This window comes from Gadus morhua, chromosome 5 (genome assembly GCF_902167405.1).
Source record: "Gadus morhua chromosome 5, gadMor3.0, whole genome shotgun sequence".
NCBI classification, from domain to species: Eukaryota; Metazoa; Chordata; class Actinopteri; order Gadiformes; family Gadidae; genus Gadus; species Gadus morhua.
In genome coordinates this window covers 18,323,674-18,341,148 of record NC_044052.1, presented here as the reverse complement: position 1 = coordinate 18,341,148, position 17,475 = coordinate 18,323,674, and the positions used below count along the sequence as shown (strand labels likewise).

Below are 17,475 nucleotides of genomic sequence, written 5' to 3'. Positions count from 1 at the left end.
ATGCTTACATGTGAATTATGGATTTTCAAAGCATAAACACAAGTGAAAACAGGGAATAGACTTCTAAACAGGGCCGTCGGACTGCGGGGACAAAGGGGACAGTTGTGGGGGGGCCCAAGGCCGAGGGGGGGCCCATGACCAAAAAAAAAAAAAAAAAAAAAAAATTATCTTACCTGTCCTCCCCCCCCCCCCCCCCCCCCCCGTCAACAATTTGGCGCAGGGGGTCCATCAGTACCGATAGTATAGGGGCCCAGGATTTGGTGCTACGGCCCTGCTTCTAAATGATGAAGAACAGTTGACTTTGAGTATTGCAACAGTGCCGGCAGATGGAGATAGTTTTGTACGCGTTTCTTTTGTTTAGTTTGAGCACTCACATTGACTTCAGCTTTCACAGTGGTGAATGAAAGCACTAAACCTTATGCTTTTTAGGAGGTTACCTTTCCCGTCACCTGTAGTTGACTTTCGTCATGTAGCAGTTGCACAACAGGTTTTCATATTCAGGTCTTCACCTCAGAAGCTCTTTTGCAAAATGCAAACGACTGCACCGGAAACAGAGGCAAGCAGCTGCCTCCAAACACCAGCCAGAAGCCCGCCGCACTGCGCACTCACACACACGCCCCCGTCACCCCCGGCAACCGTCACCCCCCCGTGGAAAATTCTCCGCCCGACTGCAGGCCGTTTTGCACGAGCAGGCGGCAGGTGTCTGGGTCGTGATGGGGAGGCAGGAAGCTGCCGATCTTTGACATTTCTCGCTTGTAAGGAGGATGTGGGGCACCACATCCTGTATCACCTCCTCCTCCTCCTCCATCATCAGCTCCTCTTCTGCTGGCTGTCTCGCTCTGGAGACAAGAGCATTTGTGGTTCTCTGATGTGTTTTGTTGATCATTTTCTATGTTGCTGATGATTGTGTATGTCTTGGTACGTAGTAAGGCGTCTGGTGGACCAACCCTTGAGATAATTGAGATGTGTTTATAATAATTAACTGGTTGGAGTGTTTTGGGTTTTGAGAAAGTGTTTTGGGTGATTTAGTAGGCCTACATCAGCCTGTCAAACATATATATTACAGTACATAAATATCCCTCTTCTTTGAATCTTACCCAATCCTAAATCCCTTAAATGTCAGACATTTAAGAGATTAAAAGTATGTGAAGACATTGTCTTCACACACTTTAAAATTATGAACTACATCAAGTATAATTTACTACTTTCTTCTGTTTTCATTTCCCTTTAGCATAGACCTTTAGCATAGAGCTTTGTCTTATACTAGTAGAATATATAAATCTACATGATTAACTGAACGCAATAACTTTAGTTAATTCTCTCATCAACTTTTATTACAAACTAGCGAGAACAAAACCACAGCCATTTCAACCTAATCGACTTTATTACAGAAAGAAACATTGGGTTTTATGAAAACAAACACAAATCACGCAAGAACAAAAGCAAAAATTATTATCATTATTAAATATCCTTATAATTATTTTAGCGTCCCAATCATTTCATCAGCGATCTTCAAAGTGATGAGAAACTGAGACGAAGCGGGCTGATGCCTGGATGTAGAACACAGCGTGGCTCTCCAGAGTACAACCTAATGTGTTTATATTCTCGCATGGCATGTTTCACATCACCAAGGCAACAACAGAGAAAATGGTCAGCTGGAGCCGTCACCTCCCTTGGACCGCCGCTGTCTCACTTCTTAGCCTGGGGGACGAGACGGGACAAGACACAAGTTGAGCCACGGACGTCCTGACCAGACGCCCCCTTCAGCCTTCACTCGAGTGCTGCTTCAAGGTTCACGTTTATTTTCACGGGCACATTGAACAGTGCAAACAAGTAAAAGTCAGACAGAAAATTTAACATTACAAGAACAATGTGCACAAGTGTGTACATGCGTGCCATGTGCTGAATCTTAAGTATAAATGTAAGTGGCAAATGGCAACTCACAGGGTAACCAATTGTGCATGTGAAGGTTTGAAGTAGAGATGCTAAAAGTAAAAAGACTTGCATACGAACTATTTGGACAAAACCAATTTTCCAAGTCAAAATGCTCTAGCCCAGGGGTTTTCAAAGTGTGACAGAGTGAGCCCCCCCTCAGAGAAAAAAATTCAGCTGAGCCCCCCCCCCCCAAAAAAAAAAAGTTCTAAAGACCTGTGTTTTGAAAGCTATCTTAATTATTTTACACATTTGAAACATCTCTGATCATAATTTTTAAACATTTGAAACATATTTTTTAAACATTTTAAACATATTTCTGAAACATTAAAACATCTTTGTGCGTTTTTAAACACATTTCTTAACACAATTTAACAACTTTATCTAAGCATGTTTTAGCTTAACCTTTTTTAAATACATTTGAACATCTTAATCTGTGTAAACTGCCAGTTTACACAGATTCATTCAGGGTCCCCGACTCTGAATTTTCTGAGTCGAATCAGATCTGCCTTTTCAGTCCAGAGATTCGACTATTCGGCGGGGTTTGTTTACCGGCGTTGCTATGGTGACCTAAATTATTATAAGCAACTGAAAACGATGCCGGTTTGAAACTAAAACTGTGATTCTGAAAAAAATATAAATGCTATCAAAATTCCGTTTCGATAGTATTGAAGATACAAGTGTGTAGATTTGTTCAATGGTTTCGAACGATGGTAAACGGTTGAAAAATGAATTGGTTACGATGTCTAGAAGTAGGTGTATCAGAATGGGCTGACGTCTTCAATGAAAACAGCTGAAAACGAAGCGGTATGAAAGTAAAACTGTGATTCTGAAGAAATTTTAAATGATATCGAAATTCTGTTTAGATATTATTGAAGATACAAGTGTGTAGATTTGTTAAATGGTTTGCACGAAGATAAACAGTTGAAAATCGATTTAGTTAGGTTATTTCTACAGTTGAAGTACGATTGATGATTTGAATCATCGACTTTCAGGTTTTTCTTTGGGTTTATTTTTTTCTCACGTCGCGCCCCCCCTGAAGAACTCTGGCGCCCCCCAGGGGGGGCGCGCCCCACAGTTTGAAAACCACTGCTATAGCCTTTATGAAATATGCGTCACAGCATTGTACACCCAAAAGACTTACTTTCGTAACCACAACATTGCTATATGCTAGCTTTGCGACACACGTAAAACGTACCGTAGCATGCGAACGTCCGAGACCGAGTTTCCAGGCCAGTATCGTGACAAAGACTCCGTAGACGATGTTCTTGACGATCATTACGATGTAGGACAGTTTGGCCGTCTGGGTGACCTTAACGAATTCCTCTGTGGGCAAAACAAAGCAGAACTTCAAATTAACAGCGTGTTGGGGATTAGGTTCAGGTACTGTTCTGTTGAGACACAGTTGGGATGAAGTGAAAACTACAGTAAATGTGGAAAGTAAATATTAAATATATCGGATTAACATCGAATAAAAGATGTGTCGTATATATATATATATATATATATATATATATATATATATATATCAGAACCGGTACCTCTGGTCTCGCCGTCTGGTTCCGTCTTGATCCATCTGACTGAAAAGATGGAGTGGAACACGTATTATTACACTGGTTTCCTACCAATCAAATCAACGTTGGTTCGTCATTGATCCCTAGGGTCTGCAGTAACCTTTCAGTCACCAGTCAGTCACCTGTAAGTCAGCTGTCAACCTCCTACAGCTAGATGCCCTTAGAGGCTACTGCTCCTTAACAAAGTGTTATAACCATCATAAATGTTTTTTTTATTTACTGTTCAGTCATTAAGTAGACCCTTATATCCAATTTGAAGTCCAATTAGTCAACACATATTCTATTCAAAATTAAATTGTAATGGTAAACACCGTCCCCCCATAATGGTACGGGACTCCTGAGGGTCATTTATGTTCAGGGGTGCTACTGTGTCCCCATATGGACTCTTAAACGGTCAATCATGTTCAGGGGCGCCCCTTGAACCGTGGACCCCATAAACCAGGTCTGGGTTTCTGTGACTCCTAAGGGTCATTCTGGGTGCTGTACTGTACCATCAACGCCCCCATAAACCTCGGCCGAGGTGTAGATGGTGTCATTCCCGTTGAAGAAGCTGACATTGCAGGTGAAGATGTTGCCCCCTGTGTACCACTTCCGGGCCTCCACCCGGAGCCGGCTGGTGATCTGGTATTTGTCGTCCACACGCAGGGCGGGGTGGTCACTGGCCACGCCCTTAATGACCGACTGGCCGTTCACAGTCCAGGACACGCTGACGTGGTCCGGGTAGAAGCCTGACGCCACGCACACCAGGGTCTTCTTCAGCTGCTCCTTCCGGTCCCGGCACTCCTTCTCAGAGGGCGGCAGGACCACCACCGTGGGCGGGGAGACGATACACCCCGGTTCTATGGGGACAGAGAGACGCCGTCAGACCGTCTGACATGCGGGGTGACCAGCCTCCGCATCCCTTTGACCGACTTGCCTCCCATACTAGTTATGATTGTGCACATGACTGGTACACCCTGGTGGGGCCTGCATGTGGGACCGGCCCTGGGCGATAAACGTGGTACGTTGGTGTACATTAGGTGGATTAAGGAGCCTAATTGTGGCAGGGGACCCAAGTCGGATGTTAACAGAGCGAGGCCACTGCTTGTGATTCGTTACATTTACATTTACATTTAGGGCATTTAGTCCCTTATTCTTACAATAATTGCATTGCAGAAAGAAAAACAACAATATATCGCTGTTGGTACAGTAAGGATGTTCATAGAACCAAGTGCCAAGCTTTAACAATTGTTAAATTACACTTTAATCCCATTGTAATCCGTTACATATTTTTTAGTTAATTAGCTCTTTCATTAGAACTCTTTTTGCAATAATGATACATTTCCTTAATTTAGGCCTACACTTTTTTGCTTGATGACTATTAGCCTTACTAAGCAAGTAAGCCAGTGTTTGCTATTGCTGCTTGTTAAAAAGACAATTAGCTATATTACCTATCTATTATTAATTTCTCATTTATATATCATGAAAAAACTTATATTAATTTTGCTATTAGTAAATATTAACTTTGTTTCTTCATTTAAATTATTGCTTTTCCCTCCATTGTTTTTGTCAATACTAACCAACATAATGCTGTCTCTGCAAACAAGTTATTCCTTACCTAGTACCGTGAGTCGTGTGCCTCTACCAGACAGCAGGCTCGGAGTTCAGTTACAGAACAACCAGGCCATGCGAATCAATCAAACAACCACTTTAATGGTTTTGTAGCCTAGCCTACAGTAGAAACAGTGTACAGTTTATTTAAAACATTTAACCTGGTTGTGTAGACCTACACAACACACTTCATCACGAATACGACTTTTAACCACCAAAATGGTCTCGGTGGATTTCTCTTTTATATATATTTACATGTATTTAACATGCGCCATTAGAGAATTAATATGCATTACGAATTACATACGATAATTTTACTGCGTATATCCTTACCTAAAACGGTGAGTTTTGTCCCCTTTCCGAAGTACGCCTCGGACTGGGAGCACAGCCGCTCATTGAGCGGTTAAAACTTGTTCTCCAGGCACCGGGCCAACATGCACCGCCACAGCCTTTACAGTCTGGGAGCGGATAAAACTGACTCCAAGTCGGTGTTCTCAGGGCACTGGGCCAACACACCGCTTGGATCAAGATTTTCCTTTTATGAATCCGAATCCTAACTCACAGTTTTCGAACATTCTTTACAAATAAACAATGAATTATTTTTTTAAAATATTTGATTAGATCTTTTTTTAATTTTAGCCTACCGATTAACCAAACGTCTACACCATGACTCCTACGAGATAAAGAGCTTTGGAGGACACATTTCTTACCTAAAACGGTTAATTTCGTTCCAGCTCCAAAGTAGGCTTCCGTGTATGAGCACAGAGGATTTCCACCGTAACATAACCCTGTCTCCACCTTGCCTCCACATCACCAGCTACACCTCACCTCCACCTCGAACGGGAGAACCCTCTCCTTTAGTAGTTTATTCATTCTTATCGCTATGCGTTCAAGTGAACGCTTTACACACTAACGTCGAGTCTCAACCCTCCGCATATATTAATGAATGAATTGGTTATTTCATTTTATTTAATTTAAGTCATAAAAAAATGGTCTTTCTTTCATTTGAAAACTTGCCAGTTTGCCTTTGGCTTGACGCACTATCCGACCGAAAAGGTTGGGGAGTCCGTTGAACTGCTAATTTGCACGTTTCAGGCTAATCTATATATTTCAAAAAAGTAAAAAACAAAATTCGATGTCTCACCTATAACCGTTAACCTGGTTCCTCCACCAAAGTGTGCCTCGTTAAAACCACCGGCACAGTGCACAAGAACAACCAATAAACCCAAGACCCAGCTGGGCTCACTGTTTTAATGCCTTTACCCCCTTCTCCTGAGATATCTGCTCTAAAGCGATCCTACCCCTTTTCTTTATAGAGACAGGCCTACTAACACATTATTTCCACAGATTAGTTAACCAGACTCACACAAGGTAAATGTTTCATTCACAGGTCAAGTACATTCAATGCATATCGAAAACTGAAATAACGTTAGGACTTACCCAGAACAGTGAGTTTTGTTCCCTGGCCGAAATAGGCCTCATAATTGGCACAGTGCACCATCTTAATGGCAATAAGTAGGTACCGTACGAAGCAGGACAACTATAGAGCTCTTTGACTGTTCCCCTTTACATTTGACCTATGTAGGCTATCTTAAATTGTAGGTCTATGTATTTTCTCTATCATTCTCTTACCCAAAACGGTCAGCTTGGTTCCTTTTCCGAAATATGCTTAACTTGAACCATCACAGTGCAGAAATGGCTGGTATAATCTGCTCAATCATTCCCCAACCGCGATACTCGCACTATATGGAATGCCGGCATACGGTTTTCATGCAGAGGCTGTAACTTAAGTGTCCGTCTTAGCCTCAATTTCATATTTAGAGAACGGAATATTTACCTAAGACGGTCAGCTTGGTTCCTTTGCCAAAGAAGGCTGGTTCAGAGTTGGTCACAGTGTTATCGATTCTTCCCAAAACCCAGATCTCCCAGATCGGTCTGTATTAGAACGACTCGGTTCTATTTGCGGTCAAACATTTGTTGTCAGCTGGTCATAGCTATGGATTTTAAGCGTGGACTTACCCAGGACCGTGAGTTTAGTCCCTTTTCCAAAGTAGGCCTCGTTTCCAGTGTCACACTGGTCTGTCTTGTACCAAAAAGCCATAAAACTTTCCGAATTCATCCCCAAGGAAGACTCCACATCCCGAGATTAATTTCGTGTATGGACGAAACACGCATGCATGCTGCGGAATTTGATCAACTCCGGCGAATTTCACACACAAATGGAATAGATTTGCATCAGAAAAACCGGAGCAAAATCTCTTTTAACGTCTTGAATTTTCCTTATGGTTTGTATAGAGAAGCGACCGGGGAAGCCATGGCGTCGACTTTACCTCCATTGTTTGTAATTTTCCTTGAGATGGAGCGGGTTGTGCGGGGCCACAGTGCGTGTGGACAGCGGGAGGTTTTTGTACGGCGCCTCTATGGGGATGTATCACCGTGCCCCCCTGTCCCCACGGTGAAACATCATCATACAAAAACATAAGCGCTCCCCGCGGCCGCCCTGCGCGACCTCCCCATATCTCCCCCGAGCATCAGCAGCAGCAGCACGTGGTGCGGGTTGTCTTAGCTCATGCAGAAACAGCGCGAGCGGCTATACCCCGCACGTGCTGATCTGCACGAGCTAAGAAAAGCCGCAGGTTGCCAGGAAAAGCAGGCGCGAGGCATCAGATGAAAACTTCTCTTTGTGTTCTGTTGTGTGTTTGTTTGTGTTTCCTTTGTTGTGGATGATGACACGGTGGATGTGGACACCTTTGGTTACTCCTCTCTCCACCTGCCGCCTTTTTATAGCAGACTTCGTCATGGTGACGTGGTCTGTCGCACGCACACTCACGCAATTTAGAATACAATTATTGTTTTCATTTTTGTTTATTTAACCCCGCCAAACACATTGAGGGAAAATCATTCTTTTGCAACGGTGCCGAGGGTAATATAAAAATTAAATTAAAAAAAAGTAAATAATAGAATAAAGTAGACAATACAATGGATATAAAAACATCAGCAATTTACAGTCAATGCAGGAGAATTCTGTTGGAAGGGAGATGAGATTAATTAATTCTCTCAGTGAAACACAAGCACGCAACATCAAGTATTTTTGGAGCTTATTCCAAATGGAAGGTGCTTTGTCTATAGTCTGTCTTCCCTAATTCAGTGTTTACATGGGGCTGACATAAGGGAATTAAAAAAGTTCGCGAAAAGGCACTTACTTTGAGTGAGAAACAAGGAAAAAAGTTTTTTAAAATATCGATATGACCTTCCCCTAAAATATTCATGTCAAAGAATGATGACTTCAGTTGTGCTTAAATTTTGTGTCTTTATCGTCATTAAAGATTAAGGACGTTGTTTACAGGCATGTGCTGGATTCGCCATGGTGACATATTCCTTTGGATTTTGTTACCTTTCAATTCTGAAACAGTCTTCTGTACTAGTCACGTGTCACACGCTGTGTCTGCCACAGTGGCGGCGCCAGAGATTTTTTTCTGGTGGTGCTATGGGGGTGCTCGGCGTTTTACTGAGGGTGCTATGAAATTAGGGTGATATCATATGAGTCTCATTTTTCTCTACTACAACACCTCCCCACCATATCGTCACATATGTTTACACGTTTGCTCTCTAACGGGTCTTTGGGGTACATAAAAAGCGCCATTCAAATCGATCGTATTATTATTGTCAGTAGGCTACTTCTGACGGACGCGCACAAAGCCGCGTTCACATCCGACGGTCAAAATGGATGCAGCATGTTATAGATAACGTAATCCGAAATACTTCACTTACTTCAGTGTGTGGATTAAAGTTTGCGCCAGATGACTACCAGGTCACCACTACCATGAGCGACAAATTAAACTAAACATACCAAGTTCAATACACTTCTAACTAAAGACGGCAGATTAGAACGTCAGATATAATTAATTTAAACAGGCAAAGAGTCAGAAATGCTTTCAAATAGATTATATTATTTTAGGTCACAATCAAAACATGAAACCAAACAGTAGGCACTCAAAACCACAATAATAAGATATCAAAAAGTGTATCAAAAAGTGCACACAAAACTATGCTTAAAATCCTTAAGAAAAACCAAAATCCAGGCAAGCCAGCAGATCAGGTGTCAGTTTCCACCTAAACAAGAACAATGTGACAGAAAAACACATTGTAAACCCAATTGCAAAAACCCAGCAGAATGCAACAGACAACACGGAAAAATCGTTCACTTACCTACGTCTTCATAACAGGACAATGCGCCTGTTGTTGTGGTTGAGAGCGAAGGCATCTATGATCCTGTCGATGTCCAAAGCCCGTGCTCGCAGAGGGTTAATCGCCAGAAGTGCAAGGTCACTGGTTCGGCCATCCCCACTGCTATTCCTCAGGTAGCTCTTCAAGCGACGCAGACAAGAAAAACTGCGCTCGCAGCTCGCAGATGTTACAGGCAGGGTCAGAGATATGGAGATCAATTTGTAGAGGTCCACGAAGGCGTCTTTGTAAGGCCGCATAAGGGATAGGAACTCCTGGTTGCTGTTAATGGTGCATCCTTGCTCTTCCTTCCTTTTCAGGAGCCGGCGAACTTGATGGAGTTCTGCACACAAATTCTCCTCGCTGACCCCATAATGGCGAGCCATGGGCAGAATAACTTGCTTGTCAAGGAATGATGGGTGATTAGGGCTTAGGGCTGGCAAGCCTGCCAGTACACCATTTGCTTCGATGGAAAAGCGTCGCCGGAGTTCCATTAACAACCTGTCTAAGACAGGATAGAATGACTGAGTTTTCAGTTCATCCATGCTGCCCATGCCTGGTCTTTCTATCGGGGCCTCCACAATAAAGCCCTCCAGATGTTTAGCTGTTTGGGTCTGCCTTTTCTCACGATGTACAGTAGCTATCCCGGTATTAACGCACATGTCTCCTGCCTGCTTACGGATTGCTGCCCAGTTGTCATCTGTACGTTTCTCCGATATGGCCGTGATCACAGATTGGGCCAGGTCATCCGCTGTCAAGAGATCGAAATTGGGAGACTGTAGCGCATCGGACATGAATTTGGTAGTTCTAAAAACATCCTCAAAAAGAATTAAATGCAGAACAAACTGCTCATCCATAAGGGAACTGACAGATTTAGCCTCTGTCCTCCGTTTCGCATTCTTGTCGCGAACAGTGTCACGCAGGGTAGCGATGATAGCCGGGAGAGTTCTCTTGACTGCACAGATAGCATCATACTGGCATGCCCAGCGAGTGTCACTCAGTCTCTTCAGCTCTATGCGCTGTGCCGTTGAAAGTTCCCTTTGTTTCTTCAGAAAGAGATCGTGCACCACTGACCCCGAAAAAAACTTGTACAGTGTTTGCAACGTCTCAAAAAACTCAGCGGCAGCATCTACATTATGCACACAGTCCACCAACACCAGGTTAAGCCTATGAGCATGGCAGTGTATATAAACTGCTTGCGGCACCTCTCTTCTGAAAAGTTCTTGGACTCCGTTGTTACATCCAGACATGACTGAGGCACCATCATAGCTAGGGGTGCAACGGATCAAAAAACTCACGGTTCGGATCGTTCCTCGGATCAGAGTCACGGATCGGATCATTTTTCGGATCAGCAAAAAAAATAAAAAAATAGCGTTTGTGATTGCTTTAGCCCGGTCTGATTGTGGAGGAAGGGGCTGCTTAAATGCCGCGGTGATGAGCGGTTGTTGAGCCGCTTTCGGTTTCACTCCTGTCAGTGAAACACCGGGGTGATGTCGCTGTAAATGCGTGGCCATGCTCTATGTGTTTTTCTTTATGTTAGCAATCGCTATGTCAGCTACGTGTTACGTCTGTGTGGTAACCTAGGCGACAGGTTTGTGTGGCAGCGCGAGTATATGGAAACAGACGTAGCACTGGAGGCAGCAGTTATCGCGTTACAGTAGTCACCGAAGTCTAGCCTACTTTTATTTTCCATGCCCACTGTTCTTCATGTTGTACGCTGAGGACAATAAATCACAACGAGCCATAGGACTGTTTGCTTATTGAAAAGGGAACTGTTGCAGACTTTTACCCAGAGCGTGTTAGCTCTGTCCCTGGAACTAGCAGGAATGGTTACGGCTGTGTGTGGACTGAACATGCGCACAATTCTTTTTTTTTCATAAATCAATCCGCGGATCATGCGTGTGCCGAACCGAAATAGATGATCCGAACGGATCACGGATCAATGATGATCCGTTGCACCCCTAATCATAGCACTGGCCAACACAACAATTCAGGTCAATACCGCACCGACTGAGCGTCTGCTTGATGCTTGCAAAGAGCGAGTTTGCGTCTAGTCCATCAGCTGGGGTGAAATGCAAGAATTCCTCCACCACTCTCTCTGATTCCGTGTTCAAATAACGCACGATCACTGAAATTTGCTCTTTTTTGCTGATGTCTTTGCTTTCATCCACCAAAATGGCAAAATGTTCAGCGTCCTTAACCTCATCCCTTAATTGTTTCCTAATCATTTCTGCCATTACATTGATGATCTCATTCTGCACGTCATGGTGCACATACTTTGCATTTGACGGGTTGTTATCTGACTTTTTCTGAACGGTTTTGTCAAATTTTCCAATTACAGACAGCAACTCGCGGAAATTACCCCTGTTTGCTGAATCCTCATCTTCAATGTGGCCTCGCTGTGCGATCCCCTGACAGGCAGTATAGCGCAAGCTTTCCACAACGCCCATCATGTACCTTCTGTTTTCCTGGATCAATACCGAATGTCCTTTATCCAGCATATTTGTTATTTTTGAACCGCTTTTTGCTTTTAGCTTAAACTCAGTCCATGCCTCCATGGCAAATTTGTGTCCCATACTTTCGTGATGGCCCTTAAAAGATGCTGTTGCTTTCCGCCAGTTATGAAAGCCACTGGTTGTATACGTTGGCTCCCGATGAAACCCGTGCCCTCCTCCACCGAGAAAATGCCTGCAGGCAAAGCAAAAGACGGCATCCTGGGATACACTGTATTCCAACCACGGATATGGTTCCATCCAGCCCTTGCAGAAACTTCTTTGCTGGACTCCAAACATCCGAGTTGGATATTTGTGTAATGTTGGTATTTTCGGACCATCCTGGGCGTTCATGCTTAAGTCACCCAGGGTGCTAGCATCATGGCTAGCAGCGGCGCCCTCAGTAGAGGTGAAGGGTTGACTACTTGGACCAGGACTTTCCTCTTCTTGTTCTACATCAGAATCATCCACTACCTCCTGCCTTTTTTCTTCCTCTTGAACGTCTCCTTCAACTCGAGGATTTTTTCGGATCAAATACCGATCCATTTTCGTGATTTTGTGACCACTTGATTTAAAATTAATTGACCGATCGCCAGGATTACTGTTACTTAGCCGTTAGCCTACTACTCATTTGAACAATCACGTTCACGCACGCGGCACGCCACGCCACGTGTCTGTGTCGTGCTACGTGAACAATCTGTTTATTTCAATCTGTTATTTTCTTTTGTGATTAAAATATTATTATCACACAATACATTTTATTAAGAACTCAGAATGATTTTTTTTTTTTTTTCTTATTTTACCATTATTTTCTTGGGGGTGCTATGGGGGTGCTATGGCCAATCTAGGGGGTGCTCTAGCACCCCCTAGCCCCCCCCTGGCGCCGCCACTGGTCTGCCACAGAGGTCAGTGTTTGACACTTAAAATGACCCTTTCTCCGCCAAATGCTTCAATTCTATTATTTTGGAGGAGCAAGTCTAAAAATCGTAAAATGTAATTAATCTTGACCGTGCTTCATCTTCCTCAGTCTTCTTTCTTGCCTCATCACCTAACCTTCCTGATCTCATCCTCCCCTCAACATACTTTATCTTGGCATTCTTGGCAAGCTTATCTTATCACACCTCCTGTACCCTAACCTAATTGGACCTTACTTGTCAGTATCATATTTCAGAATTAATTATTCCAACAGCAATTCTTCCTTGTGGGGACAGAATGCCAGGATAAAGTATATGAGTGGGGGGGCCTAGCCCCAAGGAAGCTACAGAGGCATAGGAAGAATTAAAAAAAAAGTGGAGCAGAGTAAAAATTGTAATATCGTAGATGTTCATTCTGCTGCGTTTTAGGGTGACCTGGTGGAGATTGTACATTTATTCTGGAGTGTAGATAGAAAATGAAATAGATAGATAAATCTATCTATTTATCTATCTATCCAACACATTTTATATTGTTAACAGTTTATTGTCAGAAAAGCACAGACCTTTTGTAACAGTGTAACCTCATTATCTCCCCACCACTGGGTTCATTCCCTCATGGTGGCCTAGCGGTGGTGGAGCCATCATTTGAGTCATCCTAATCCTCATGGTGCGCCTTGTCCCCTGCTGGGGTCAAGCTACCTTCCCAGGGGACGGCCGTGACATAACGCCGCAGGCACCATATTCTCAAGGCCTGTTCTTTATCTCTTTGGTTGTAGGCCTGTAGGTTCTAAGTCTGTCCGTTTTCTTGTCACATTGTCAGTGACGTGACGACGTCAGCCAAGTCACTGATGATTATGATGTCTTCTTTGCTTTTCAGTGGGATGTCCTCCTCACTTGTTGCTTAGAGTCAAGAGCTAATGTTGGTATCGCAACCACGGCCTGTATGATGTGTGTATAGTTATTTTAGTTCTTGTGTTTATAATTCCTTTAGGCCTGTTAACATCGGCCCATGGACAACAGATGCAAAATAGCCATTTTGGCTAATTCTGGTACATTTTTCATGTTTATTAATTTGCACTGTCCATGTCTAACTAAACCTTCAATAATAAATAATGATAACAACTGCACTGTTATGAGAACGCTTGCATAGCTTGCATATTCACCAATCAAACCGCCGGCCTGACAGTTGGCTATCTCGACTTCTATCAAAACCACGAGGTCTCCAGGCGCCCTCGACATCTGTGATACCCGCTCCTCCACAGCGCTATGAACGTAGCCCAGCGACGGTATGTGTACGTCTGCTGCACCCAAGCGTGTCGCCGTGATAGGCTGCGCAGTAGAACGTCCCGCTGTCGTTCACCTGCAACTCGCTTATTCCCAGCGAGAAGCGGTTCTGCTTTGTGTCCAGAGTGGCTTTGAAGCGACCCCGACTGGTGTCGTATTCTTTGATGATGAACTCGATGGGATCACCGTAGACGTGCTGTCGGTACCAGAGCATGGTGTAGCTCGACATGTCGGACGCCAGACTGCAGGTGAGCGTGATGGCAGCGCCCGGCTGGAGGGTCAGATCCCCGGGTTGAACGGGCACCGGGACGGCAGCCAGACCTGCATTGGTCAAGATGGGGCTCTCTCGTTAGTTATTCATTCACACACAAAAAAAGGATGGAATCCAGTACAAGCCTGTGTCTCCTATGTACTATTGAGGGTGAGTAAGAAAGTATTTAAAAACAAAAACATTCAATGGAATTCTCCATTATGATGTCTATCCCTTCAATGACAAAACTCACCCAAAAAGAATAAACTGAACAGATGAAGAGCTGTGACTAGCATGCTGCCGATATGGCTGACGGCAGCAGAGTGAGGCCACACCTTACTCGGTTCAACATATGAGGCACGACCACCACCACTGAGGCTGTAGGAAATACTCCTTCAATGAGGCAGAATGCCCAGACCAGGGGTTCTGCCCGTAGCCAGCTAGGAGCTCACCGCAATTCGGTAGACGTAAAAAATAAATTAGAAATACTAAGTACAGCTGTATACAAAATCTGTATTCAAAATGCTTAATTCTGTTGAGACTTGTCACTTTGTTTCCGCCATGTGTGATATTTGTTTGTGCTTGTGCGTGCCCCCCCCCCCTCCACATAACTGAACCCCTGCAACTGAAGCCAGGACCTCACTATTTTTCTAACCCTGGCTACGCCCCTGAGGGATATGGCTATTGGCCTTCTTTGAGATTGAAAGCAATATTTCCAAGTGTAAAAGTGTGTAAAATTTCAAATTCTATTTGGTTTCGATTTGTTGCTAGACTTTTTTCGTCTGATAGGTTCATAATAAATGGGACATAAATTGAGCGAGGCAGGCTCCTTAGCATATGGGGGTAGAGGGGTTATGGTAAGGAGTTAGGAGGGGGCTAGATGAAGGGTCAAACTTCAGAGAGATGACCCTGGACCACCAGCCTACCACGGCTGTCACCCGAGACCCAACACCAGATCCAAGGATCACACAGGGAAGAAACAAATACAAATGGCACCGTGCAGAAACCCCACAAAGACCAGACCAGGAGCAGAGAACCAGTCCAGAACCAGAAGCCAACATCAGGACTAAAGCCCAAGGCCATGATGACACAGGAACCAGAGGTGAACCCACCTCCCTGGGGTGCAGAAGTAGGGGTCCTCTCCAAAAGACATCTTCTCCAAATTGTTTTCAGACAGACACACAGACCCTCCTACAGAACAAGTTGTTTTCTTGGAGAATAAGACACACCCTCCCTAGTACTGCTCATCATCAAAGGGGAAAGAGCAGTCGGGCTGCGTTTTAATTTCTCAGGGTGTTTTGGCAAGGGAGCTGTATCAAACCACATCACTGTGTACTGGCAGCGCAGAAATACACTGCCGAGTCAGACTCCGCTGCGTCTGTAAGAACCAGCGTTCCTTGTAGGACGCTTTCTCTTGTAATGTTGAGCCGCTCTTCAAACCGATCCTCATAGTTCTGAGTGGACGACTCGTAACCAAACCCAATGAGAGTCAGGGATGGGCTTTCGTCTTTGCGTTGGTACCAGTACATTAATGGATAACTGCTGTCGTCATGGCTGCAGTCAATCTGGATCCCTTTGGCACCTTTTCTGACTATTTTAGCGGATGATTGCTTAATGATAACACTTTGAACTTCATCTGCGAACGGAAAATTGTTAGTTATTTTATTAGCTAACAAAAATTTAAATAAGTAAAACGCAATTTGAAAATGTTTTGCTTTTCAATTGATTTGAGATAAATTATTGTATACCGAAATAAGTCTTACGTGTAAAACAGACAAAAATAATCCCAAGGCTGCATATAAATTGACACATACTGCACAGTCCTCCAAGAGATCTTAAAAGACAATATTCTTTGTTATTGTAGTTCAACTCTTGTCATATATCGTTCATAATCCTCAGTGTCGCTGATCATGCTATGCTATGTTTCACCAGGGTACGCTAGGCCCAAAAACAGGCTTAAAACAAAGTCGATCGTTCTACTCTTTGGCCCTGGCTCTAGTCTCCTCCTTCCTCGACCAGCAGCACATGTACTGAAACCTGCCTTGCTCAAAGACGCTTGTTCTGACCAGAATGATGTGTACATAGCAGACTCAATCAATCAGGGTGTAGGCGTATCAATTATTTATATTGACTTGATCCTTGCATTTCTTCTTAGTAGTCAAAGACAATACAGTATTCAAAGTCATATTTTGATTTTAAAGAGACAGAAGTGGCCAATGGAAAATCGATACAGTGAACAAAACGGATAAGGAGTCGTACAGTTTGGATTTGACACGAGGGACTAGCGTTAGCTGCTTTTGTTTGAGCTTTGATGAAAGGACAGATCGGTTTTGAGTGAGCACGCACATCAAACCACATCACTGTGTACTGGCAGCGCAGAAATACTCCCCAGAGTCGTTTGCCTCTGCCTTTCGACGTACCAGCGCTCCTTTCAGTTTGCTCTCCATCGTCATCTCAAATTGATCTTTGAACACTTCTTCGTAGTTGGGGTCGTTGCCATAGTAGCTGTAGCCTATTAGACTCAAATTGTTGCTCTGTGGTCTTCGCTGGTACCATAACATGACATTGAGATTGTCGTCATCGTGTTGACATTTAATCTCCGCCTGGGTGTTTTCCTGAAGTATTATGGGATGGGATGGCTGAAATATCACACAGTCTAACACACCCATGGACAGAAAAGCAGAGAGACAGAAGATGTTCATTTAAAGTCAAAGACAAAACCATAGACTGTAATGATTGAAATTTGACATTAGTAAATAGCTTTAATTGGAAGCAGACTTATGAGAGAGATTTTACCCAGAAGTCGAAACAAAGTCAGGAGAATACCAACGACTGCAAAAGACATCCTGTCCTCCATGTTGTTTTCAGACAGACATACAGACCCTCCTTCAGAAGAAGTCTGTTTCATGAAGACTAAGACACACCCTTTCCTGCCTAGTACTGTTAATCATCGACTCGATACACAGAGGAGCGTTTTAGTGCGCACCCGGTTCAAAACCACATCACTGTGCTCACCAGCAGCGCAGAAGTACACCGCCGTGTGTGTCACGTTTGCCTCCCGAACCGCCAGGGATCCGCTCTGCCTGTCCTCCATTTTGATCTCAAACCGCTTTTTGATGCCGTCCTCATAGTTTGATGTAGTGGCTCAATAGTTATAACCCAGCAAGACCAAGGGACCCGAGCCCTGTTTCTGCTGGTACACAGCATCAGAGACC

The 17,475-nt window shown here is 43.9% G+C and overlaps 2 protein-coding genes across 2 annotated transcripts; both read right to left on the bottom strand.

Moving 5' to 3' along the window:
• Positions 1–1,312: 1,312 nt before the first annotated feature.
• LOC115544099 (immunoglobulin lambda-1 light chain) lies at positions 1,313–17,475 on the bottom strand. The gene is made up of 7 exons (XM_030356911.1): positions 17,276–17,475; positions 14,055–14,331; positions 6,934–6,986; positions 3,998–4,345; positions 3,474–3,512; positions 3,131–3,258; positions 1,313–1,701 (listed from the first exon to the last, which is right to left on the bottom strand). Exons 1-7 carry the CDS (start codon positions 17,352–17,354, stop codon positions 1,690–1,692), a joined length of 936 nt encoding a protein of 311 aa, XP_030212771.1. The 5' UTR covers positions 17,355–17,475; the 3' UTR covers positions 1,313–1,689.
• Positions 9,027–10,584, bottom strand: LOC115544072 (zinc finger MYM-type protein 1-like). Its single transcript, XM_030356876.1, has 2 exons — positions 9,306–10,584; positions 9,027–9,209 (listed from the first exon to the last, which is right to left on the bottom strand). Exon 1 carries the CDS (start codon positions 10,568–10,570, stop codon positions 9,314–9,316), a length of 1,257 nt encoding a protein of 418 aa, XP_030212736.1. The 5' UTR covers positions 10,571–10,584; the 3' UTR covers positions 9,027–9,209; positions 9,306–9,313.

Bases quoted from the DNA above. Each gene is read 5' to 3' on its own strand.
- LOC115544072 (XM_030356876.1), bottom strand. From the start codon at position 10,570: ATGTCTGGATGTAACAACGGAGTCCAAGAACTTTTCAGAAGAGAGGTG.
- LOC115544099 (XM_030356911.1), bottom strand. From the start codon at position 17,354: ATGGAGGACAGGCAGAGCGGATCCCTGGCGGTTCGGGAGGCAAACGTG. The intron at 14,332-17,275 runs GTGAGCACAGTG...TGACCAATGCAG, and splicing joins GGTGTACTTCTGCGCTGCTG to GTCTGGCTGCCGTCCCGGTG. The intron at 3,259-3,473 runs GTACCGGTTCTG...TTTTGCCCACAG, and splicing joins ACCAGACGGCGAGACCAGAG to AGGAATTCGTTAAGGTCACC.